The 25,439-nt window shown below is 43.8% G+C and overlaps 1 protein-coding gene across 1 annotated transcript in view; it reads right to left on the bottom strand.

The window, feature by feature from the left end:
- ETNK1 (ethanolamine kinase 1) overlaps window positions 1–25,439 on the bottom strand; it is a 220,226-nt gene that overhangs the window by 53,330 nt on the left and 141,457 nt on the right. The window contains exon 5 of the mRNA XM_085652750.1: window positions 18,868–18,951. Within this exon, the coding sequence (XP_085508876.1) occupies window positions 18,868–18,951 (84 nt within the window). The remainder of the gene's footprint in view (window positions 1–18,867; window positions 18,952–25,439) is intronic.

Genomic DNA, 25,439 nt, shown 5'->3' with positions numbered 1-25,439 from the left:
GAGTTCAAAATAGGGCAGTGACAGAACTTTGTTGGTGACCTGATCAGTCACCAACAAAGTCTGTGGCAGTCATAAGGGGTGATTGGGCTAGTCAGGAGCCAGATACATGGGGTGGTGAATGGCCCTCCTGGGGTCATTGAGAGAGTCAGTGGCAGACTCAAGGTGGGGCATGCAGGGTGCGTGGGCTGGATTTCATACTTCCATGGTTTGAAGCTCTTCGCTGAAGTGGCAAGTGCAAGAAACAGGCTTGAAAAATGTTAGGCCCAGTGAGAAGTTGTTTTTCTCTATCTGCACAGGGAGTGCACTGCCCAAGTATTGGGAACGAATGTCCTGCTTCTCCTCCCAACCCAAGGGAGAAAATTGATAAGTGCTATTATACTGTAGAGTTGAGTAACAGCCACTTTAAAGCACTGCTGAGGAGCAAATATTGGTATTGTTAATTAACACCTGTGCACACTAATTCAAAAAGTTTAACTGTGGGTATAATAATAAAGATTCTTTCAGTCTACCCTTGGCATCCGGTTCCTGCATGAACAGCTCCCTTCTATCTTTCAATGCGCCTACACGTGAAGGGTCACATTTTTGTGTGTGTTTATTTCTATTGACCATGGGCTTCCAATTTTAGGGCCTGCCGACAAGACTGGAAAAGACTTATAGTGGATAATATCAAAATTCAAAGTGGTCTTTGGGCCATTGGTTGCCTTTCTCATCAGTCTTGCTTACTTTTGATCTGATGGTTTTCCTTTCTCTTCTGGTGCTTGTCCCTCTCCTGGAGCATAGTCTTTTTAACATCCTTTTGATCGGAAGACTTGTATCTTTCCACTGCTTACATTCAGTGAACTACTTTTTTCTTTTTCTTTCAACCTTCTGTGTGCGCTCTCCCTCATACGCTTCTTCCAAACTGAAATTACCCTTCCACCTGAACTCAAAGTTGCTCCTCCTTCCCCCTTCAAGTTTGCCTGTTGATTTTCCCACCTGGTGTCCCCTTGTGCTTTCCCTGTTGCCTCCCACTCGAGTTGGTCTTTTTAATGTTTTTTTTTCTTTTTCCCCTCAAGACGTGCATTCATGGTTATACTGGGCCACCAAGCATCATGATGAATACTTGAACAAGAGGACTAACTACTTTTCTTGCCAATGCGAAATAGGATTGGCAAAAAAAGTATTGGCAGAGGCAACAGACGGCAACTATTGGCTTTTCCAATGATGCTCTTTGGTTTATGCATAGTCAACAATGGATTAAAACAAATTAGCCCCGTCTTTAACTGCTCATTTCAGAGGATATGAGCCACAACCATTACATAAACTAAAAAACTTATTTTTGCAAAGTTTGTTCATAATGTTTCCTTAAGCAAATAATTGTTGGGCTTCACAATATTGATGAAAAGAACATTTCCCGTACAATACACTTCATTTTGATAAAGGATTAATACATTTAATTAATTTTCATAAGAATAAGCATTATTCGTACAAGACCTCAGCAATTAGTCTGAATTTATAGTTCTTTCACAGACAGACTAACTCAAGTCACTGCCAAGAACTTCATGAGTTTTAGCCTGACCAAATATACACTGGAAGTATTCAATTCTAAAACAAGGACATGGTGGTAATGGTAAATAGTGTATTTGGATGCAAAGAAAATCACTGGGAGTTCCATGCAGTTTACGGTTTATAGGCTTCCATTTCTTTATTTGCTATTTTTTCCATGTTATGGTTCCTGATGTCAGCCAAGACATGTTTAATTTCAAATCAAAATGAGATTTAGTAATGAATTAAGTTTCTTCATCCGATTTCAATGTGTGGGATTGTGAAGCGAGCTAGACGTAAACGTTTTGTTAAGAAAAAGTATTCAGATCCAAGTTCTAATGATCCTTCTGTGCCTACCATCTCATGGGCTCTTAAGAAAGCTACAGGCAATTTGTGGATGGGACTTTTGCGGATGCTATCCAGAGGCTTTGAACTTACCACTAGAAGTTCTTGTTTGACTGATTATGTCCAGGAGGAGGAGCTGAAAGAAGAACCCGGGCCGAGTGAGTTTCTGGCAGTTTTTTTAATTTTATCAGAAGAACATTGGGTTGGTCTCCCCCTGTCCTGGATGATAGCCCACAAAACGTCTTTGCCCGCTTTCTTTCCTTTCCTATTACGCAAAAAGAAAGAATGAAAGGACATTGAGCTGCCCTCTTTTCCTTTTGGTAAGGAAATACCATTTGTAAGCATAGACAGACAGTAATCTAGCAGGGAGGGGGCGGGCGGGCCACATACGTACACACCCATTCACAAGGCTCACTCCCAAATATTCATACATACACACGTGCCAAACAAAAAAAAACATTAATCATACCTTCTGCAGCTCTCGGGAAGAGAAGTCTTAGATGTCTGAGGAGAGTTGGGGCTTCTGCCTTCTCTCACTGGCTGACCTAAGGTCAGCCAATGAGAGGAGGCAGCCGTCTCTACCTCATCACAGAGTGGGATGGGATCAGTGAGAGTTGCTAACCCAACCCACTCTGTAATGAGGGGTCAGTGCCAGAAAGTCAACCCAGGGAACGTCCAGGCTTGAAACTGAACCACCCAGGTCTGAGACTATCAATAATGCTCTCTCTTTGTCACGAAGGGGAGGGCCTCAAGGTGCTTTGCTAGGCTGTAGAGGTCACACCCACAGGAGCGGTGACATCTTCTGCCCAGCAACATTTAGCTCAGGCAGCCAGGAGCCTCAGCAATTAACGCATGTCTAGCTCCTGGCAGCCTGACCTAAACAGAAAGAGGGTCTGTCAGGTAGACCTTTACTCAGCCTAAAAGAATCTTTTTGTCGAGAAAAAGGTGTGGGGGGAGGGTGGCTCCTCCGCCCATAAGAACTGGCTACAGCAGTTAGGAAGATTTTATTGTTGAAGCATTGTTTCGTCACCAAGGCCTTGTCATATTCAGCCATATTCTGCCCTTGCTCTGGAGGACACTGTTCTGGCAAACCATACTGCAAAGAAGATTAATCTGGCCGTGAAGTATACTTTCTCGGAGCCGGTCCGGGTGCCTATGCTACATCAGCTTTCCAGTCTTAGCCAAACCATTTTTTCAAACACTCATTTAGATCATGCAGAAATATGAATATGATGTTCAACTTCTTACTTTTCCTTTCTAACATTACCTTGGATTAGTTGTCTGCAGTGGTGGCTGATTTATGTGCTGCAATCTCCAGTAGGCACCATGTTTGCAAATCTGGGAGGTGGGGGTTGCTCAGTGCAACCTGTTGCTACATCTGTCTTTTGTGGGATATTTGTTAGTTAAACCCTTAATTTGAGACCAAGATAAAGAAAAGTCAGTTGACTCTCCTCCCTTTCACCATGATCCTCCTACAAACCGTTTTCTCTGAAAAATCAAGCGATTAGCTTTCATCTGCAACATCACTACTGGCAGCCTTGCATGCTGTCAAGTTTCAGTACATCTCCAAACCTCTTGTTTCACCTCTTAATTCTTCAAAGGCATAAGTATCGACTTCTCTAGACAGGCTTCAACAAGTGGCTACCCTTGTGCTGTTGTTTGTGTCCGATCAGTAGATGTTTCAGGCACTGGAACTCAAACTGCATCAAATTCCCAGTTCATAACGAATTCAGTCAGAACCCTACACCCATGTCTCTCTGTCGGCACCCTACACCAACGTCTCTCCATACTTTTGAAGGGTGTTCAGTCTCTGCTTGCCAAAAATGCAATCTGGCCTATGTTCAAGGGGAGGAATGGCAAGGGATATAATCAATTAGGTTTCCTATAATGAAATCCAATGGAGATTTTTGTTCTAGCATGGATTTCAAAGCTTAACAAAATGAATAAATAACTCCTATGTTGTCCACTCAAGATTTTGATGTGCAGTGTTCTGCCTCAAATTAATTCTAGGGACTCACCGGTATTAATGGACATGAAAAACGCAAACTACTACAACAATATTCCAAACTATAATAATCAGCGGAGTCCTATACTTTCTGATGGGCAGTTTCATATCTGTTCCCGTCATTATGACTTTTGGGTCTCTACTAAAGCTGAGGCCACTCTTGTAATTATCATGCATAAACAAGGGATTCATGCTTTCCGTATATAAATAATTCCTTGATTTCTGCCTTTTCTTTTTGTTTAGCCCCAAACCAGTAGAAGACTCCAGGGTGGTGTGCCAGACACAGCAAGTCCATATATTGTAGTTTAGTCCAGAATGCCTGACTCGAGAGACAGTACTTAAGTGTATAAAGTTGCCAGGGTCAGTTGAGCATCGAGGGCACTTCTCAGTCTGGGTACAGTCCATTAGTTGCAACCGTTTGGGAGTATAGTAGACCCGGTTCTGAAAGTGAAAATGTATAAGCTTGTGCCTCTGATTGGTCGAGATTAATCTGGTTGGCCGCAAAAATATTACCATGTTTTCAAAGGGAGCACCATCAGCAAGTCGCTTTCCAATCTCTCTTTAAGTTTAATATTGCTAGCTGGTAGTTCTTCATCTGTTAAGTGGTATAGTTTGGCCACCCACCACTAGAGTTAGCAGTCAGATACATCTGTGTCAGTTGTGGATACTCCTGGGGCTGATGGGAAAACTCTGCCCAGTACAGGGAGGCAGCATGTCTGAGCTTATAGTATGCAAATGCATCCAGTATATTAACCTCACCCAGTGATCGAAACCTATCCACAGTGCTAAAGCGGCTTGCCTTAAAAAGCTGCATCACTTTCGTAAGTTCCAATAATTGAAGTGTCACTTGCACCGATCCCTTCATGGTGGGACCTAGTGCTGAGTAATTTACCAATCACATTTCTGGAAAGTACATGACTGGGAAACCCACTCGTCTCACCAGAGTAGTGAACACCCAGTGCATGCACCCAACTGTTTCAGGTTTTGCGGTCTAGGAAGTGTCATGGCCAATTTTCAGAGCTCCCCGCTGTCAGCCGAACCCTTTCGATAGGGAGAAGGGGAGTTCCACACTGAATGCCAACTCAGAATGTCGCACAGTGCGCCTGGGTTGTCAAAAAATATTTCTCTGGGTCGGCCACTGCAAAGCTGCCATGTTTGTATGAGTATGTCAATCTATCCCAGCTAACACAATCTGGTCTACTACTCAACCCACACCCAAATTAATCTAATAAGTAGGAAGAGTATATTCACATAAAAGTGAATAGCATAGTATGAAATTATCCCCCTGCCTATAATTAGTTTGAAGAAGCCATAACAGTTATGAGGGGGATATAGTGAATAAACTGTTTTACGGATATCGTCAGCTCTGTTTAAACAGAATGTAAGAACTCTTCTACATTTAAGTAATGAAGAGTCCTTCTTACTGGAGAGGAAGGATAACTAAAAACAGTAAGTTAAGTGGTCTGGTGGTTGTGAAAATCTGAGACAACTTTAGGTAAAAAAAAAAAAATGAATATGTTCTTAACACTATCCTATTACTATGAAATATGGAGTATGGTTCTATTGAGGAAAGAGCTTGCAGCTCACTAATGAGCCTTGCAGACGCGACTGCCACCAAAAAAGCTACTCCCAAGAAAAGAGCTACAACAAGGTCTTCTATATCTGCTCAAACGAGGGAGTCATTCATTTGGATAAAACCAGATTCAACTCCCCTGGTGGTGGAGGGTATCTAACTGGAGGAAAGTTCTTTTTTAATCCTTCCAGAAAATATTTTATAACTGGCATAGTAAAGAAGGATCTTTGTATTGGTCCCAGCCTGTGTGCTGCAGTAGTAACAAGATGAACTTTAATGGAATCGAATTCTAGGTTTGATTGAGCCAAGTTAAGTAACTAAGCAGGATTACAATCTTGTGACAGTTTATGGAATCACAGCTATTATTCAAGCTTCAAATGAGAAACCTTTTCCATTTAAACGTATAAGAAGCCTTTGTGTTAGGACGCTTGGCTTCTTGAAGAATGATCATACACTCAGGTAAAGGTTTAAGTGTCCATATTGAATAACCTTAGGAGCCAGGCCACCAAGTTCAAACATTGTACGATGGGGTGCACACATGTTAAATAGTGCATTGTTGTTGTATTGTCCATTTGTATAAAGAGTGTTTATATTTAGAGATGGAGCAAACGCTTTCAGGGCTAGATAGACAGTCTTCAACTCCATGATATTTACATAGTAAAGCTGTTGGGTCTCCTACCAGCCCTTGCAACGTGAGATCTTGCAGATGATCAACCCATCCTGTGAGGGAATCCTCAGTCACAATGGTTTGGCTTGGTAAATCTTGGTAAAAAGGTAGTCCCTTCATTAGATGACTTTTCCTGCACCACTGTTTGACTTGTGCTGTGAAAGCTACTTTATCTACCCAATTGTCTTTTCATTGAGACCACTGAACTTCTAAGCAATACTGTAATGGTCTCATATGAAGACATGCATTGGGGACTAGGCATTCCCTGTAGGAATGAAATCGGTTGAGCTGCTGGATGTAAAGTCTGCAGTAATCAGTGACAGTTTTGCAAAATGGTGCACATTCTTTCCTCTGAAGGAGACACTTCTCCCTTTAGTGTTCAGGGGAGCTCCTAGATAGTTGAGAAGCTGTAAGGCAGACAGCAATAACTTCTTGTGGTATTTGTGTAAACCCAGGCATCTTAATAAGTTAGTTGTGATATTGAAGTCAACCTACACTTGAGGATAGTGTCTACAGCAGTAGTGGGGATATTTTATTCGCCTCCTCTTCAGAGCTCGATCTATGGGAGTCTATAACACAAGAGAGTCTGTTCTCAGCAGAGTCCCCTCTCTGCCCGCTTTCTTCCTCTCTTCTGTTCGCATGTTCTCGTGCTTCCCTCCACGGCTAATGCCCTCCTTGTATTTGAGGGCCCTTAGTCATTTTCTTACAAAATTCATACTGTCCCATTGACTGGGTGGCAGGTTGACAGACCATGCAAGCAGAATGGGGGACTGCAGAAGCCATTTTGTGTTCATGAGTGGCATTTTATAAAAAATAATACCTCTGATGACAAAAGTAGGAAAACATGATATCAGTTTTAAAAGATATCGAATTAAATACAAAAATCTTCCATTTTGTTAAAAAGACTGACAGAAAATAGGTTAAAGAAACCCAGGGTGATTTGAGACCCACTCCGCATTGGTTCACAAAAAAAGAACCGGAGGCTGTGACGCCAACAGCCAGTATAGAGCATGCTCAGAAGGGGAACCTGCTATCTGCTTAAAGAAACTGTTGTTTTCTCTGCAGCTTCTGATCTTTTGACCTGACAGGCACAATTTCCACCACTTTTCTCGCGCTCTCTCTCAATGGAGTTTACATGTTATTTTTGATAGTATATAGCACTGACTTCAGTTAGGTTCTGCAATGTTGTCTTACTGCATTGAAGAAGAACCCTTTTCTACTTAAGAACAATTTAGCAAGAGCGGACTTGTGTTTTGCTCTTTATAGAGTTAACACCAGACCATGGACACCGAGGTGTCTACCTCCAACTACAGATTGACACTGATATTTAGGAGAAAGTGTTCCCAGGTCCCCACACATGAGTGTGAATATTCTACATTTAGGACTATCAGTGAGGAGCCTATGATGCAGAATTAGACAGAACGCTGTACTCGCCTGGTATCTATTTAATTCTAAGCAACACAGAAAAGGCAGGGAATTCTCTAATACAGATTTGACAAAGGTCCTAGAACACACCAAAAAAGAGAATAAGAGGCCACAATTAAAATTTACCCAATTTAATTATTACCTACTCCACACTTATTTTTCCAAAATGAGGCTGGCCAAAATGTACACCGGAACAGATGTAGGGACACCAACTCAGACTTCTTTCACACTATCGGGATTACACTGACATCAGGCAATTTTGGACCTTGATGTATATTTCAATGCTGAGATGACAGGCAAGCATTCAGAGGATGCCCCCACAACCTCCCTACTAGGGCTACTGAGCAGACCTAACCATGCAAAGGCCATATGTAAGTTCATTGATTTAGCCCTGGTCTTTTGAAAGCAGAACATAGCTATGTACTGGAAGGTAACAAGATCACCTGACATCGAACAGTAGTTACGAGACAAATAGAAAAGGACAACAGATGAGTGTGGTCATCATGATCCAACATATAAGACAGGGGAGCAGTGCTTAACTGAGCACCTGGATTACTATCTTACTTGATGTGACATCAAAAAGGGGTAAAAGTCCACCCTGAAATAGGCCGCATGGCTGCTCATCAACGTCAATAAAACCCAGAAATATGACAGGTTGATGATAAATGAACAGCGGAAGTCATGGGGGGTTAAGTTGAGTGGGTATTAACACAAGTGTAGAGTCTACGGCTCCGTGCATTGTATGCTGCTAAGGTGCTCAGCAGTGCAACACAGAACCAAGTAATTAGGGGTGTCCGGAGGCTTGACATTATCGAAGAACAATACTTATCTCCCTGTAATCTGTGGTTCTCCAGTATTGGTGTCTTTCATAGATTCACATGCCTGAATCATTCCCCGTCGGAGTGGGAGTCCCACGGTACATAAAAAAGCAATAATTATGCATATAATAACCAAAAAACCTTGGTAACGTAAAACCAGGAAGTAAAATAGCCTAAGCTATAAGAAAAAAAGCTTCCACACCTATGACTATCATAGTCATTATATACAGTCCAAACGCCAATCAGGCGACAGCACCCACCAGAATGTTCTCCTCAGAGGCTCAAGCTCTCAGATTTTCTCGCACAGGATTGAACCAAAGTATAACAGCCTAACCAGCCTCTGAGGGGTGGTGGGCGGGTTGCATGTGAATCTATGAAAGACACCAATACTGGAGAACCACAGATTACAGGTAAGTAACTATTGTTCTTCTCCAGTATTTAGGGTGTCTTTCATAGATTCACATGCCTGAATCAGAGTAGATAACAGTACCCAACATAATGCTCATAAGACGCTGTTTTTATATCATAGTACACATTGTCAAAACGTATAACTATAGATAAATACATGTGTGTTTCAACATATGCAGAACAATTTCAAGATATAGAAACAGTATGGAAAAAGCATCTTATAGAAAAGCATAGTGGAGGAGGGAGAACAGAGGCTTACCTTATTTGAAAAGATTGCGGAGAACAGCTTATCCCACTGATGCATCTGCATCGCTTGCGGCTTCCAAACAGTAGTGTCTGGTAAAAGTGTGTCTGTTGGACCATGTTGCCGCTCTACAGATCTAGTGAAGAGGCACACCAGTAAAAAGAGCTGTGGATGAAGAAATTGCTCTTGTAGAGTGTGCTCTTGGGGTTGCTTGCAATGGTCTTCCCGCTTGATCATGGCATAAGCAAATTGCAGCAGAGATCCAACGAGCAATGGTTGGTTTTGAGACCGAATGCCCTTGGCGCGGTTTGCCATATGCCACAAACAGTTGGTCTGATATGTGTATTGTTGCTGTCCGTTGTAAGTAGAATTTTGAGACATCTTTTGATGTCAAGGGAATGCAAAGCCCTTTCTGCAGCTGTGAACGGATTTGGGGAAAAAGTCTTTAAAATTATAGGTTCGTTAAGGTGGAAGTCCGCAGGAACTTTTGGCATGAACTTTGGGTTAGTGCGCAGCACTACAGATTACGATGTAAATTGTAGAAAAGGTGGATGAATAGTGAATGCATGGAGGTCACTAACTCTTCTGGTTGATGTTAAAGCCAGTAACAAGGAAACCTTCCAAGAAAGGAACTTTAAATCCACCTTGTGAATAGGTTCGAAAGGGTGCTGCATTAGTTGTGTAAGCACTATATTAAGGTGCCAAGAAGGAGGTGGATGTCTTATAGGGGGGGAACATCCGGAACAACCCCTTGAAGAATTGTTGAAAGACTATTTCAATAAAGAGAGTTAACAACATCCTGCCGAAACCTTGAAATTGACGCCAAGAACACCTTTAGAGTAGAATGGGAGAGGCCGGATCTTGCTAATTGAAGAAAGAATGGTAGAATTTGTTCTGGTCTTGCCTGAATAGGGTGGATATTGGCAGATTGACACCACATGCAAAGCCTCTTCCATTTCAGTTTGTAGGTTTTAATCGTAGCAGGTGCTCGAGCATTAGCTAAAACCTCCTGACAGTCCGGAGGAATATCTAGGTGTGCGAATTCAAGGTGTTGAGGAGCCATGCCGCTAATCTCAGCGATGCTGGGTCCGGATGACAAATGTGTCCGTTCTGGATGGACAGAAGGTTTGGAATTGGCCGAAACTGGATGGGCTCGCACTCTGAGAGGAGGAGAAGTTCCGTAAACCAGTACTGGTGAGGCCACCTGGGAGCGATGAGTAGTATCTTGCGCAGAACTCGTGGAACCAACGGAATCAGTGGAAAAGCGTAGGCATATATTTGTGACCAATTCATCAAAAACGCATTTCCAGGTGAGTCTTTGTGGGGAACCCAACTTGCAAAGGATGGGCATTTGCGGTTCTGGCTGGTTGCAAACAGGTCTAGATCGGGATGCCTCCATTCTCGAAACACTTTGTCTAGGGATGGTTGATGTAGTTCCCATTCGTGGTTTGATATTGTGGACCTGCTGAGGGAATCCGCCAGAACATTGGTGACTCCTGGGACATGAATGGCTTTAAAGCTGATTTTGTGACGAATCGCCCAATCCCAAATCTCTTGTGCTTGCTGAGATAATAGGGCTGACTTTGTCCCACCTTGTTTGTTCAAGTAATGCATACTTGTCGTATTGTCCGTTCGTATTAGTATGGATGTTCCTTTGATGATGGTTCGAAACGATTTTAGAGCCAAGAATATGGCTCGTAACTCTAGAAGGTTGATATGCCACCTTTTTTGTTCCAAAGTCCACCTGTCGTTGACTTTCATCCCTTGAATGTACGCCCCCATCCCTCGATGGAAGCATCTGTGGTCATAATGAAATCCGGCATTTCGACTAGAAATGCACATCCTTCTCTTAAGTTTTCCATCTTGCTCCACCAATGAAAGGCTTCCTGCATCCGAAGAGTGATGCGAACGATGTCCTCGAACGATCCCGAAATCTGGAGCCATTGCAGGTTGAGCTCCTCCTGCAGTGGCCTCATTCTGTAACGGCAGTTGGGAATCGGAGGAATGCAAGAAGAAATCCTCCCTAGGAAGGACTTGTACAAACGGACTGAAACACACTCTTTTGACAGCAAGGAGCGCGCGAGGTTGTTGATTTTGACTGGTCTTTCTTTTGAGACAAAGGCGTGGGTCAGTTTTGTATCCAGTGTGGCTCCTAGAAAGGTCTTTCTCTGTGATGGAGTCAGATGAGACTTTTCAAAATTTATGGAAAGACCCAGAGACTGGAAAAGTAGCAGACACTTTTGAACATGTTCGGATGTTGTTTGGAAAGAATTTGCATTAATAAGGCAGTCGTCTAAGTACGGGAAAATTTGAAAGCCCTGCAGGCAAAGGTGTGCAGTCACTGGCGCTATGACCTTTGTAAATACCCGGGGTGCTGAACGGAGTCCAAATAAAAGGACTCTGAATTGAAAGTCTCTGCCAGCCACCCTGAACCGTAGAAATTTTCTGTGTCTGGGAATGATCGGCACATGAAAATAAGCGTCTTGGAGGTAGAGGGTGGCCATGTTATCCCCCGCCGAAAGCAATTGTAGAATTTCTTGAAGTGTCAACATTCGGAAGGATAGCTTCTTTAAGAATTTGTTGAGGGCGCGAAGGTCGAGAATAGGGCGCCATTCTCCCGACGTTTTTCGGATGATGAAAAATCTCGAATAAAATCCTGTTCCTCTTTGTAACAGAGGGACTTTTTCGATTGCTCCCTTCCGGATCATCAGATTTATTTGGGAAAAAAGCTCCTTGAGATGAGCAGGGAGGTGGTTCTTTGGGAGGAGAGTTTGGGGGAATCTTTGTGAATTCCAGAGCATGGCCTCTGGCCATTATATCCAAAACCCACTTGTCTGTAGTAATTCTGGACCAGTTCGAATAGAAGTGGGATATTCTTCCTCCAATTTTTGAGTGGGGCGACGGCAGAAATGGTGGCAGCTGGCTGACCTCATTGTTTTTTTATTGGACTCCCGTCCACGAAAGGATCGCTTCCTTCTTGACTGCGAATAAGAGTTACTTCGCTGCCCATAAGATTGTTGCCTGTAGTTTTGGAATCTTTGATTAGTTTGGGAGGTTTGATAAGAACGTTGTTGATTATATCCTCCCCTGTTGGTGAAGGATCCACATCCTTTGGCACCACGAAAAGACGACTTACGAAACTGCAAGCTACCAAGACACCTCGCCGTCTCTGTATCTGTTTTAATAGCCTGAAGGGCCTCATCAACATGTTGTCCGAACAGAGACTCTCCATCGAACGGCATATCGATGATCTTTGTTTGGACCTCTTGACGGAAAGATGTTGACTTCAGCCAACCTTGTCTCCTCAATACTGCTGCACCCGCCAATTGTCTAAAACCAGTAGATGCCATATCCACGGCTGCGTCGATGATTTCAGCCGAGGTATATTCTCCCACCTGTAAAATCTTCAAGGCCTCGGACTTGGAAGGCTCCGACAGCATATTAATGTAGGGGGAGATGTCGGACCACATTTGTCGATCGTATCTCCCTAATATGGCTAGGGAATTTGCAGCCAGGACCGTCGTCGCAGCCATTCTGGAGACCTTTTTTCCAATTGAATACAACCGCCTGCCATCCCCGTCAGGCGGAGCTGAAATAGGAGACGAGGGGTTCCTGGCCCGTCTCTGCGCCGCTTGGGGGATGACAGAGTCAGCTTTGGGCTGGCCGATGAGGCATGCCGGTGAATCGCTTGGTGCCTTATACTTTTTATCCAACCGATGCAAGACTGCTGGAAGAGAATTTGGTGTCGCCATGATTTTTAAGCCTTCCTTCCAGATAAAATATGATTGGAATTGTCCTGATCTGCTTTCGCGGTTGGTCCTTAAAATCATAAAGAAAGCAGTCCTATTTCTTTGCCTCCATAGAGCTGAGAAATATCTTTGTTGCCCTCTCCATAAGGAGATGAAAACTTTCGATATCCACCGGAGGAGAATCCACAGGGGCCGGAGCGGACGGTGACGGAGTTTGGATTTGGTATTTGTCCCACTCCGACAGCACTGAATGGTCATCTACCTCTCCCTCTTCCCTGTCATCAGATGTATTTGCATCATGGAAATGACGAGATGGCAGTGGAGAAGGTGGTCTGGGAGATTGGAAAGAGGATATGGGAACCCTTGGCATAGGCGTAGATGGAAGAGACTCCTCCGATTCCGATGGAGGAAAGCGCCGATAATAGTCCTGCAACATATATTGTAAGTTTTTCAGCAATTCTAAAGGCATTTGTGCTGAAGGAACTGTGACAGGAGGTGGAGCTTGAGGCTCAGTACCTGGTTCTTCCCCCTGGTCGTCATCCTGGTATTTAATAAATAGTTCTAAAGGCAGGAAGTTTTTGAGGAGGAACATAGACACTTAGGTACTGCATCACTAAGATCACCTTAACCTACTCACTGAATTCTTAGTGGAGGATCAAATTAAAAACAAGCATTTGCAATGTAATAGGTCTCGCATTTGCAAGAGTTATTGGCATTGTAAATGACAATGCCTTTTTTAATGTGTTTTTAAAACAAAAACCTGTAAACGGTGCGTTAACACGCACTTTGCACTCATAGTCCATGCTTCCGAGAAGAAAGGCTGGCAGTAAAAGCGGCGCAGTTACTGCCAGCCTTACTTCCTGTAAGCAAAGACTACAAGTACAAAGTGCGTGTTTATGCACCACTTGCATGTTTTTAGAACACATAAATAAAAGGCATTGTCATTTGAAATTCCATGTGCCTTTTCTTTGGCCTTAGTGAAGCTTGGTAAAACATTTGTCCATAAAAAAGTCAAAACAAATGGCTTTAATTAATACAGGGGGAGGACCAGGTGTATAGCTGGATACTGTCCATGCTCTGGGGTGGATGTTGGTGCCTAGCTATCACGTGACGCCTTAAGCCAGTCTCTGCGAGGTTGCAACAAATAATAGTGTGTTTTAAGACTAGTAAGCCTACCGCTTGAAGAAAAGAAAAATTGCCCACCCAATATAGAATAAGTGGCTGGTTTAGTTTAAAAAAGTAAAAAAATTAAGAAAACAGTGTGCAGCAGCCAGGAGCCTCACACCTAGATGCCAATGAAGCGGAGGGGAAACAAAAGCTCGCACCTTGTTAGCACTTCACACATACTTAAAGGCAACTTTTCACTTTGTTCAGTCCCTGTTTAGGAGATAGGTATGCACTGTAAGAATGTCAGATGCATTGGTCTTTACACAAAATAAATGTAATTTATATAGTGCTTACTACCCCTGAGGAGGCATTGAAATAATTTATTTTTCTTGTAAAGCACTATGGGTAGCGGAAGTTTATGCTGACAAAAGACAACATTGTTTTATGAGTAGCTTTCAAAAGTGTGAATCTTCTGCCCACATCAGGGGGGTTTACCTGTGTACTTGAAATGTGCACCAATGTACTCATGATAGACCTGCTAAACATACATGTGAGGTCTTAAGATCTGATGGCACTTTTTATGATGCCACTTCCAGTGATGTCACGCGCCATGATGTCACGCGTCTCAATGTCACAAGCCGCGATGTCACACACGGTGATATCACGCTCCGTGACGCCACTTGCATTCTGATTAACTAGGTTAGTCCCCCCCACTTCTTGTTTTAGGTCTCGCCTAGCAACACAGCACATGCGCTGCTCGTTTGGCGAGATCTATTGTCGTAGATTTTGCTTGCGAAGGAGGACAGGAGATGTGCACGCGTAGGGACAGAAGATGTGCACACACACGGCGTCTCTTCTCTGGCGATCTCAGCTGCTCGTCTCAGACGATTTCAGCTGCGTGTGTTTTTTTAGCAGCATGGGTCGACCTTAAATACATGAGGGCCTTTTCTGCCATTTAGTGGCTCGGTTAATAATTGTCATTGTAAAATTAAAAAAATTAATTCTTCAACATTGCCCTGGCGATGACTAACTTCACTGTAGACCCTATTTACTGGCCATTCATAATGAGGACCTAGTATCCAAATGTTTTAATCAAAGGTGCATCCTCTTGGTCTAATATTCGTCTGCGACATCTTTTATTTTCACTCAACATTTTAGGTATTACAAAGATGTAAACTAGGGATTCTTTTCAGTACTTTTTGTGTAAGCAGCCAGCTTGTAAATTAATTTGGGAGTGTGTTTACCTTGCATATAGAGGGGTCAGAGCTGGAAACAGAAACAAGCATTTGCAATGCAATTGGTGTTGCGTTTGCGTGATTTTGAGCTATTGGCATTGTAATTGGCAATGCTTTTTATTTATGTGTTTAAAAAAGCTGCAATAATAAAAGGCATTGTCATTTATAATGCCAATAGCTCAAAATCTCGCAAATGCGAGACCTATTGCATTGCAAATGATTGTTAGGACTTGTGCCATATGCTTATATTTGCATACAAGACAGAATATGTTAACTGTTCGTCAAGACCAACGTGCCCCCCAATTCTGGTGTAGTTTTTCTAATGACCACAAGGTGGCTTTCAAATGCAGCAAACCGATGTTTAAATGTGGCTCTGTCAGAAATACTGCAGTTCAGAGCAGGTAAAACAAGCATTTGCAATGCAATAGGTCTTGCTTTTGCGAGAGTTTAAGCTATTGGCATTGTAAATGACAATGCCTTTTATTTATGTTTTAAAAACCAACAGATAAGAAAAAGGTATTGCCCTTTAGAATGCCAATAGCTCAAACCCCCGCTAATGAGAGACCTATTGCATTGCAAATGCTTTTTTTTGTCAGTTTTGTATAGTGCAAACTCGACCCCAGGGTATTGGAGCGCTTTACATGAGCACCAGTTACATTACCGAAGGACACATTCTTTTTTATTAGGCACTGGGAGATTAAGTGATTTGCACAGAATCACAGGATGCTGAGAAGATGCAGACTCGAATCAGGTTCCCCACCTTCAAAGTTTGCTGCTCTGGCCCTTACGCCACAGCGGTAGCACTTGATGGCGGTGGAAGCCGTGCATCTGCCTTGCCCTTCTTAATACTCTGAAAACAGTTACCCTCAATGAAGCTCTTTGGAGAGCTGTGCCACCAGCATCGTATCATAGCGCCACCTTTGCACCATAACCCCAACTGAACATCTTGTGCAAAGCTCCCTATCCCGAGGTTTTACGCGGCTGTATATTTTGTGCTTCAGCTCGCTAAGCCATTGCCCACAAGTGTCCCTTGTCAGCACTGTTTATCTAGCAGAAGACATGCTTTCCTGTATGTGCCACTCTGTCTACTCAGAAGCAACAAAGAATACAGAGTGCATAAAGCGTTTCCCCTAGACCTGCATTATATCATTCATTCATTGCAGCTCCCCAAGCACTTCACCGGCTGCCTCTCACTAAGTGCTCATCTTCTAAAGCACTGTGCATTGCCCATAGCGATATTCATGTACCTAGACAATGGGCTGCCATTAAAATGACACGATGTTGCCCGTGTACAGTAGCACCTGGCAGGAGGCGATGTGTGTGCGCGCAAGGAGGGCCGGGCCAGGAAGGGTGGAAGCAACACGAGGGTGGTAACAAAAGCCCCGCAACACGGGCTCCCCCCTCCCCAAACAGTAAACAATGCCCAGGGCCTCTTTTACTGGCTGCTCATGCAAAGGACTGACTTACCAGGCACTAAACTGAGAATACGAGGAGCCGGGGGCAGCTGTCACATGGAATCAGACGTGCGTCCTGCATAGGCTCGAACTAATGGATAGGTCTGTGGGAGGTGCGCTTCCCATTACGTATCCAACTACTGCAGTTCGTAAATCCCAGTGCTGATAATCGCTATAAGTGTGGTGATTTAACAAATGCTGTCTGATATCTGCTGCTTAAGATCCCAAGAGGACCCCTGCTGTATGCCACTTCAGTCAGCCCTGGTTCTTGCCAAACAGACTTTGCACTCAGGGACTTGCAGTTTTCTACATTTCTCATTCTACTCACTGGATTGAATATTGCAGCAAGCAAAGTGTAACTGTCTGGGGTAAACTTGTGACGCTTTTACAAATAAGGCACCCAGAAGTTAAAAAATATGACACTATAAACGCAGCGCTTGCACGTGCGTAACCGGTTCTAGTGAACCCAGAGAGCCGTGTCTGGCTCCAGACCACAAGGAGTGGCAGTCACACGGGGTCTCCAGGTGAGCCAACGTACTGTCAACGATCTTGTTTTTCCCTAGCAATACGATACGTCACTTATTATACCAGCCCTACTCGCCTTTTCTTGCATGTCACTGATTTGGTATTCGGTGAATTCCCGTCGCCGTCTAGGTCTCACTGATTTTTCCTTCCCACTCGACTGTCTGTAGGTCACTGATTTTCCGTGCACCTCTCCATGTCACTGGTTGGTTCTGTCCCCCTCTCCTCTCTGCATCTCACTGGATTTACCTTCCCCCTTGGACCTCTGTATGTCACTGATCACCCCTCTGTGTTGGACTGATTTACCATTCCCCCTCACCCCTGTGTGGCACTTATTACCCCTGTCCCTCTCGCCTTTCTGCGTGTCACTGGTTTTCCCCGTCACTCTCACCTCTCTGCATGCCACTTACTTTAATCCCCGATTTTCCCTGACCCCCGTCCTTCTGTGTGTCACTGATTTTCAATGCCCTCATCACCCCAGTGTGTGGTTTTTCATCCCCGGTCTCTATGTTTTTCTCTCTACCTAATTACGGCAGGCACTGTCCTACGTTACGTAAAACTTTATGGCACCGGGCGCTGCCTGTTCCTGGCACCGAGATCCCACGGCAGCGGAGGCGCTGCTGGCCAGTGGGATCCCAGCCCGGACAGGGCCTTGTCTCTGAAGCGCCACTTCCGCCCTGTGGGTCGAGGCGCTGCACGGCTACAGGAGAGTTTCAGGCATGCCGCAGTGGCAGAGCTCGGTGCAGGTGAGGCACAGGGCACAAGTGTCACCGCCAGTCCTGTCCACAGGGTGACTGAGTCTGGGAGGCACTGCTTCCAGCGCAGGCACCCATGGCAGACATGGGTACTGTGCAGCGAGCAACCATACACATCGCTGGGGCTCTTAGAAGCGATGAGTAGTGGCAGAGACCGCTGTGACCTCAGAATTACTAAACACAACTTAGCCGCGAATCTCTGGAAGGGCGATACATGCTATCCAGTGTCCTGTGTGTGACCCCCACCCTTGGCCGATCCCATGCACAGTTTAACACTGGCTCTCGGTGAAACCTGTGTGTATAGAGGGTCTGTGTGTGGCCCCATCCTGCGAGCTCACCTGTGCACCGGGTCTCACCCACCACAGCAGATAGCAAGTGAAAGCAAGGACCCAACGTGAAGAGACGCTGAAACGCTAGGCGAGTGGGCGGGGCGTAATGCCGACAGGGCAGACACCAACCCCACTTCCAGAGAAGCAGGACAGAGAAGCAAACCACAATAGTTCTCGCCGAGGCGAAGCAGCGCATGCGCTGCATTCGCAGGCGAGACCTAAAAAATGACTTGTTTACCAACAGCGAAAACAAATAGGACCTCCGCACGGGTCAAACACAGAAAATAAACAATAGCCGCAAATAACAGCAAGGCAACCAAAACGGGCATGAAAGACATTCCATCTTGAGCAAGGATAGGCTCTGAGGAGTAAAGCATACAATGTAATTTGCGACAGAGCTTGAGCTCTCTGTAACTAGACCACAAAATAGGATTTCAACTTTTCTTAACTATGCACCCTGAGAAATTACCCTGTGAATACCACCCCACATGCGTACGCAATTCCCAGGAGCAGCTGTTAAGAAGATTCTTTAAAACAATAAACTTGCTAGGTGACTGTTCTTTTGAGTTTGACTAGAGCACACAACAGAAAACTACACTTATTGATTTCACTAGCCCAAATTAAGTCAAATCACGTTCAAATGGTATTTTTTGGAAAAACAATCTATTATTAGAAGACTAACTAAGTAAATGCTCATAAGCGGTTACCTGCAAATTCGTTGAAATGATTGCCAATATCGTACGCTTGGTAATTATACCCAGAGTATTCATAATCAATGAACTGAACGTCACCTATGTAAGACAAAAGTCAAAGTATTAGAATTTACCAACAAAATAGCAACATCAACTTCTACATGCTTAATTAAGTAACAGACATTTCCCAAATCGTGAATCACTAGCATTCAGCTGCCTGTACTTTAAAATCAATCTAGAAAACCAGCAGCATTTTATGGCATTCAATTCAGTGTAAAGGATGCAACATCTATACCCGAGGCAATAATTTCTTTTACAATCCTATACTAGATAACTTAACGTTTTGAATGATTTACAACCAAAATGAATTATTTTCTTTATTAAATGAGCTCTAAAACTAATGTTTCTTTCCTCTCACATAGGCATTTGAAAACACAGGCAGGCAGTTTTATGGTTTTCTTCACTATCAACTACAACATAACAGCAGCCAGAAAACAAAATCTAAAAGAACACACGAGTAGATCACTATAAACCAGATTCGGTGCAAGAGAAGATATCTACTCCATTTCACTCCAATACATTAACCTTACTACTGTGCTTTCAAGGAGGATGCACCAGCAGGCGGCAAGCAGAAACTAGAATGAGGTAGGTTCCGACTGGCTTGCCCTTGGTGAGCACTCAGTCTTACCTTGACTTGCTCAGTGGAGTCATGGGAGGGATGCTCAAGACGGATGTACAAATGAAGGCGTCTAATCACTGTGAAATCAAGCGCTTTAAGCAGGCAGTATAATTTAGCCAGTCGTCCAGGCTACAAAGGATCAGCTAGTTTGATTTGGCACTGCAACAACTGCTTTTGGATTTATTGCAAGGAAGCAGAGTGCCAACCCCACCGACAGCTCTAGAGCCTTAGTGGAATCAAGTCTGCAGCATGTCCATGACCTACATCCATGCCTCACGTGCTCTGTTCCTTCTTCTTAAACTGCCACTGGCTCCGTTACCCTGGCCAGGGTAAACCCATGTTAGATGACAAACACTCACAGCCAGCAGAAAAGACAGTCCCAGTGGGGAAACTAAAGTGATCGACTGAGAACAAGTGCTGCTGAAGATATCCCCATTACCTTAATCATAAAAACGATAGTCACTTATGCAACAAAACAAAAAAAAAACACAGACTTGCTTCTCCAACACACAGCCAGACCTTAGCATTTGGGATTTGAGAAAACAGCAGACTGGAACTGTGCATGTTTACTCCAAGAAAGCAGCTTAGTGATACAAAATAATGGATTGAAAATGAGGGGAGAACGACATTCTATCAGGGTTTTGTCAACTGTCACCAAAAGGTAATATAACGTACATGCTGGCAAACAAAATCAGAATACATAGAGAATCTAACAGTCCGTCCTGCTCCTAAAAAAACCCTAATATAACAACTGATCTAAGGTTGCCATAACAAATTTAGAAAAACATGTTTCCGTGACAGGACAGCGCTAATTCCAGTTTACTCTGCAGTGCATGTCTCGAAGGTCATTCAATTGCAACATCGAATAACTAAGAATTTATCTTTTAACACTAAATGTATGCCAAAAATAAACTGCTCAATCCCAGTCAATATTAAATTGCACGGAGATGTGCTTGCATGTACACAATGTATTTCATGGCTGTCATTATAACGGGCTGTAAAATGACCAACAAATAAAATAACTTGAAATATGCAACACATACAGTAAAATTATATAACACAAGACGAAAGTTAAAGTTTATGTAGCAGAAATCTTTTGAAATTGTTACATACTGCATCAAAGAATTATACTAAATATATTTTTTTAATGTAATACAATAAAATATAGCTAACAAATACTCGAGACTGTTACCAGACTGTGTGCTCTCCTATGGGGGAGGAGCATGTGAGCAAGTGATGCGATGTACCTCCAGTCAGAGCGTTAAGAAGTACAGCGCACGCCACCACAAGGCAAAAACAATGGCATACCTAATCTGTAGCAGATGAAGAAAATTTGCACGCACATTTACAAGACACATTTTTAAAAACAAGATTGAAAATGTACTCCTCCCATTAAAAACATTACTCATTGCAGCAGAACTCCACATTAACTTACCCACAATTACAAACTGTTTAGGAGCTGCACATATTTTTACTCAGTTACAGCTCACTTAGGAAAGAAATAGAATTTCAATTTGTCTCGCTCATTAAATACTCTTTGGTCACTGAAATGTAAGAGATTCACTGTTCATATATTGAAAAGAGTTAGCATGAACAAAAACACTGTAGACAACTATCATTGCGCATTTATACATGATACTCAAATTAATATTTTCAGGGTGTGTTGTCAAAAATGGTAAATCTTGATCAGCATTTTGTCATAATCAGCTTTTTCAAACATGTACTCTTTGGAATCAGTGTTGAGCATATTGTGTAAATATTTTAAATTGTTATAAAATATAAATGTTAAATGTTAAGGGGTGTTCGCTTAAGGGACAAGAGAAGGCTACATTTTATGAGATAGAGCTTATAATAACAATCACACCAAGCTAAGGTCTTTTGACTAAACATATTTAGCTTTGTAACAAATTGTTGCCAGAAAACACAGGCGGACAGATTTTAACTATGAAATGCGACAGGCCCAGAGGCAGGAGAGTAACAATGGTTTAAATTAACGGACGCAAGTATCAGTAGGCAAACTATCCTGATGGTTGGACATCAGATCATTTACAATACCCATATGCCGATAAAGTACGATGGTTACTTACTCATAACAATAATTTACTAGGAAGGGCATCCTATTCAGATTTGTAAGAACAGGTTTTAGCAGCCAGGCGTGACAGTGATTATTATTTCTTTAATAACTCCTTTTATAATACTTAAAACCAAATTTTCTTTATTTGAAAAAAAGATATAGAAAAATCTTTAGCAAAAACAAAAAAGACATCCTAGTTTGAAAGGAATATGCTACTTACCAGTATGCATCTGTTCTTGGCATCCTGAGCTGCAGATCTACACACTTGTGCATAGATCACCATCTGGTGTTGGGCCCGGATGTTTGCAGTTTGTTTTTCCTCTTGGAAAGTCTTTGGAAGTCACGAGGTCGGTGACTCCTCCCTTGGATCATATTGCGCATGGGCTTCGGCTCCATCCTCAGATTGTTTTTCGCCAGCAGGGAAAGATGGAGCGTAGTAATAACAGTGAAGATGCCCATGTCTGTGTTATCTAAATAAGATAAACTGGAACAGATACAGGTAGCCGGGGAGGCGGGTGGGCGTGTGTAGATCTGCAGCTCTACATGCCAGGAACAGATGCATACTGGTAAGTAGCATATTCCGTTGGAGGCATATGAGCTGCAGATTACACACTTGTGCATAGATTATATAACAGTACCCACCGTTAGCGGCGACCACCAGTATCTGTTGCAGTGGTTTGAAATAATGTTTTGAGTACAGCTTGGCCCACACTAGCTTGTTGCTTAGTTTGCACATCTACACAATAGTGTTTGGTGAAAGTGTGCGGTGTTGACCATGTAGCTGCTTTGCAGATATCATCTAATGGGATGTTTACTAGAAAAGCCATTGATGCCCCTATTTTACGTGTAAAATGGGCTTCAGGGGGAACGGATAGCGTTCGTTTTGCTTTATGGTAGCAAATCTGAATGCATTTGACAATCCACCTAGCTATACCGGACTTGGAGATGGGGTTGCCCTTGTGTGGTGGAGAGAAAGAGACAAACAGCTGTTTGGTCTTGCGGAAAGGTTGTGTTCTTTCGATGTAGTAGAGTAAGGCTCTTTTGACATTTAGTGTGTGAAGAGCTCTTTCTGCAACAGTTTGTGGTTGCGAGAAGAATACGGTAGCTCTACAGATTGGTTTAGGTGAAAAGGAGAAATTACTTTGGGGAGGAATTTTGGGTTGGTACAGAGAACCACCTTATTATGGTGCATTTGTAGAAAAGGTTCTTGAATAGTAAATGCTTGTATCTCACTGACTCTTCTCAGGCAAGGGATGGCTACAATAAAAGCTGTTTTCCATGTTAATAATTGAAGTTCACATTTGTGTAGGGGTTCAAAAGGAGGTCCCATTAGCCTGGTGAGAACGATATTTAGGTTCCACACAGGTGAGGTTGGCACTCTGGGGGGAATTATTCTTTTAAGGCCTTCCATGAAGGTTTTAATGGCAGGCACTCTAAAGAGTGAGAGATGTTGCCTGTTTTGTAGGTAAGCTGCTATGGCTGCGAGGTGTAGTCGAATGGACGTATAGGCTAGATTGCACCTTTGTAGGTGGAGTAAGTAGCCTATGATGTGTTGAATGGACACATCTAGGGATCGATGGTGTGGTTAGGACAATAGACAACAAAACATTTCCACTTGGCGGCGTAGCACGCTCTAGTGGTAGGGCGCCTAGCTACTTTGTTGACGTTCAAACAGTCAGGGTGAAGATTTAGGTACCTGAATTCTAGGATTTCAGGAGCCAGAGCGCAAAGTTGAGCTGAGCTGGGTCCGGGTGTCTGATCTCTCCATGGTTCTGGGTTAAGAGGTGTGGAGAGAGGCGTAATTTTTGATGCAGTACTACCGATAGTTCCAGCAGTGTGGTGTACCACGGTTGTCTGGCCCAAGTTGGCGCTACTAATATTAGTATGAGGGAGTGCTGTTGTAGTTTGCGCACCACTAGTGGAATGAGTGGGAGAGGCGGAAAAGCGTACGCAAAGGTGCCTGACCAGTTCATCCATATCGCATTGCCTTTGGACAATGGGTGTGGGTATCTGGCGGCGAAGCTTGGGCATTTTTTTTTTTTCGTGGGTGGCGAAGAGGTCCATCTGTGGATGCCCCCACATTTGAAAGTATGGGTGAAGAACTTGCGGGTGAAGTTTCCATTCGTGGAGTTGTTGTGTTCGTCTGCTGAGTAGATCTGCTATAGTGTTTTGTACTCCTGGGACATGTTGGGCTAGGAGAAAGATTTTATGGGGTATGGCCCATCTCCATATGCTCTGTGCTAATTGAGAGAGCTGTGGAGAGTGTGTGCCGCCTTGTTTTTGAATATAATACATGGCTGTCATGTTGCCTGTGCGGATTAGGACTGCTTTGCCCGAAATTTGTCTTTGAAAGGATTTTAGGGCTAGGAAGATTGCTAGTAACTCCAGATGGTGGATATGGAATAGCTTCTGTTGAGGTCCATTTGCCTTGCATGGTGAGATGTAATAGATGAGCTCCCAAGCCGGGAGAGATGCGTCTGTTTTTAGTACTATCTGGGGAACCGGGTCCAAGAACGGTCGACCTTTGGAAAGGTTTGTGGTGGTCCACCACTGCAGAGAGCGATGGGTATGACCGTCTATCAACACCAGATCTGTTAATTGACCCTGGGCCTGGTTCCATTGGTGCGTTAAGCACTCTTGGAGGACGCATCTGGAGTCTTGCGTGAGGTACTATGAATATGCAAGAGGCCATCATCCCTATTAGTTGCATGGACACCCGAGCTGGAAGGGAGTGTTGTGCTATGAATTTTGCGCGTAGAGCCTGAATGCTTGCAATCCTGGCAGGATTGGGGTAGGCGAGCGCTTTTGAGGTGTCTATAGTGGCACCTAGGTATTGTTTTATGTGGGATGGTTGGAGATGGGACTTTTCGTGGTTTACCGTGAAGCCCAGCTGGTGAAGTAGCTGGATCGTGGTGTGTGTGTGTTGTACACACGGATTGTATGAACTGGCATTTATCAACCAGTCTTCTAGGTATGGGAAGACATGAATGTGTTGTCTTCGCAGATGTGCTGCCACCACTGCTAGGCACTTGGTGAATACTCATGGTGCGGGTGTGACTCCGAACGGGAGCACTTTGAATTGGTAGTGTTGGCCGTCCACTACAAATCTGAGGTACTTTCTGTGAGCATAGGGTACTGGAATGTGGAAGTAAGCGTCTTTTAGGTCCAAAGTGGTGAGGAAGTCGTTTTGGGAAAGTAGCGGAAGTACCTGCTGAAGCGTCACCATATGAAAGTGGTCTGAGTGTATGTATTTGTTTAAGGGCCGAAGGTCTAGGATGGGCCGTAGTCTCGTCCCTTTTTGGTATGAGAAAATATAGGGAGTAGACCCCCATATTTTGTTGGTTGGTAGGAACGTGTTCTAACGCCTTTGTCTAGGAGGGAGATTACCTCCTGCTTGAGTAGCCGCAGATGTTCTGGTGACATCGGGCGTTGCCTGGGTGGAATGTTTGGGGGGGGGGGGGGGGGGGGGGGGAGGGGGCGGGTAGATGTTAGTTCTAGGCAGTAGCCTGACCGAATTATTTGTGTTACCCATTTGTCTGAGGTGATGGTAGTCCAGACCGGAAGGAAATGTTGGAGTCTGCCCCCGAACGGAGTGTGATGGTCTGGGGGAAGTGGAGGGAAGTCATTGGGTAGGCGGTGGCAGAGCGGGCGGTGTTTGTTTTGCCTCTGCCTTTGTTATTGTTGCCCTTGTAGCCGCCTCTTTGGTAACCCCTTGTAAAGGTGGACTGAGTAGGGGATTTGTATGAAGTGGAAGCGGTGTCTGAGGAGTAGCCTCTGGATGTGCTCCGAAAGGAAGAGCGGCGAAAGGAGCGTCTGGGAGGGTGAGATTGTAAG

The sequence above is a fragment of the Triturus cristatus genome, chromosome 4_1 (assembly GCF_964204655.1).
Source record: "Triturus cristatus chromosome 4_1, aTriCri1.1, whole genome shotgun sequence".
Classification (NCBI taxonomy): domain Eukaryota; kingdom Metazoa; phylum Chordata; class Amphibia; order Caudata; family Salamandridae; genus Triturus; species Triturus cristatus.
The sequence above is the reverse complement of the archived record's forward strand: the minus strand, read 5'-3'. Positions and strand labels throughout refer to the sequence as shown.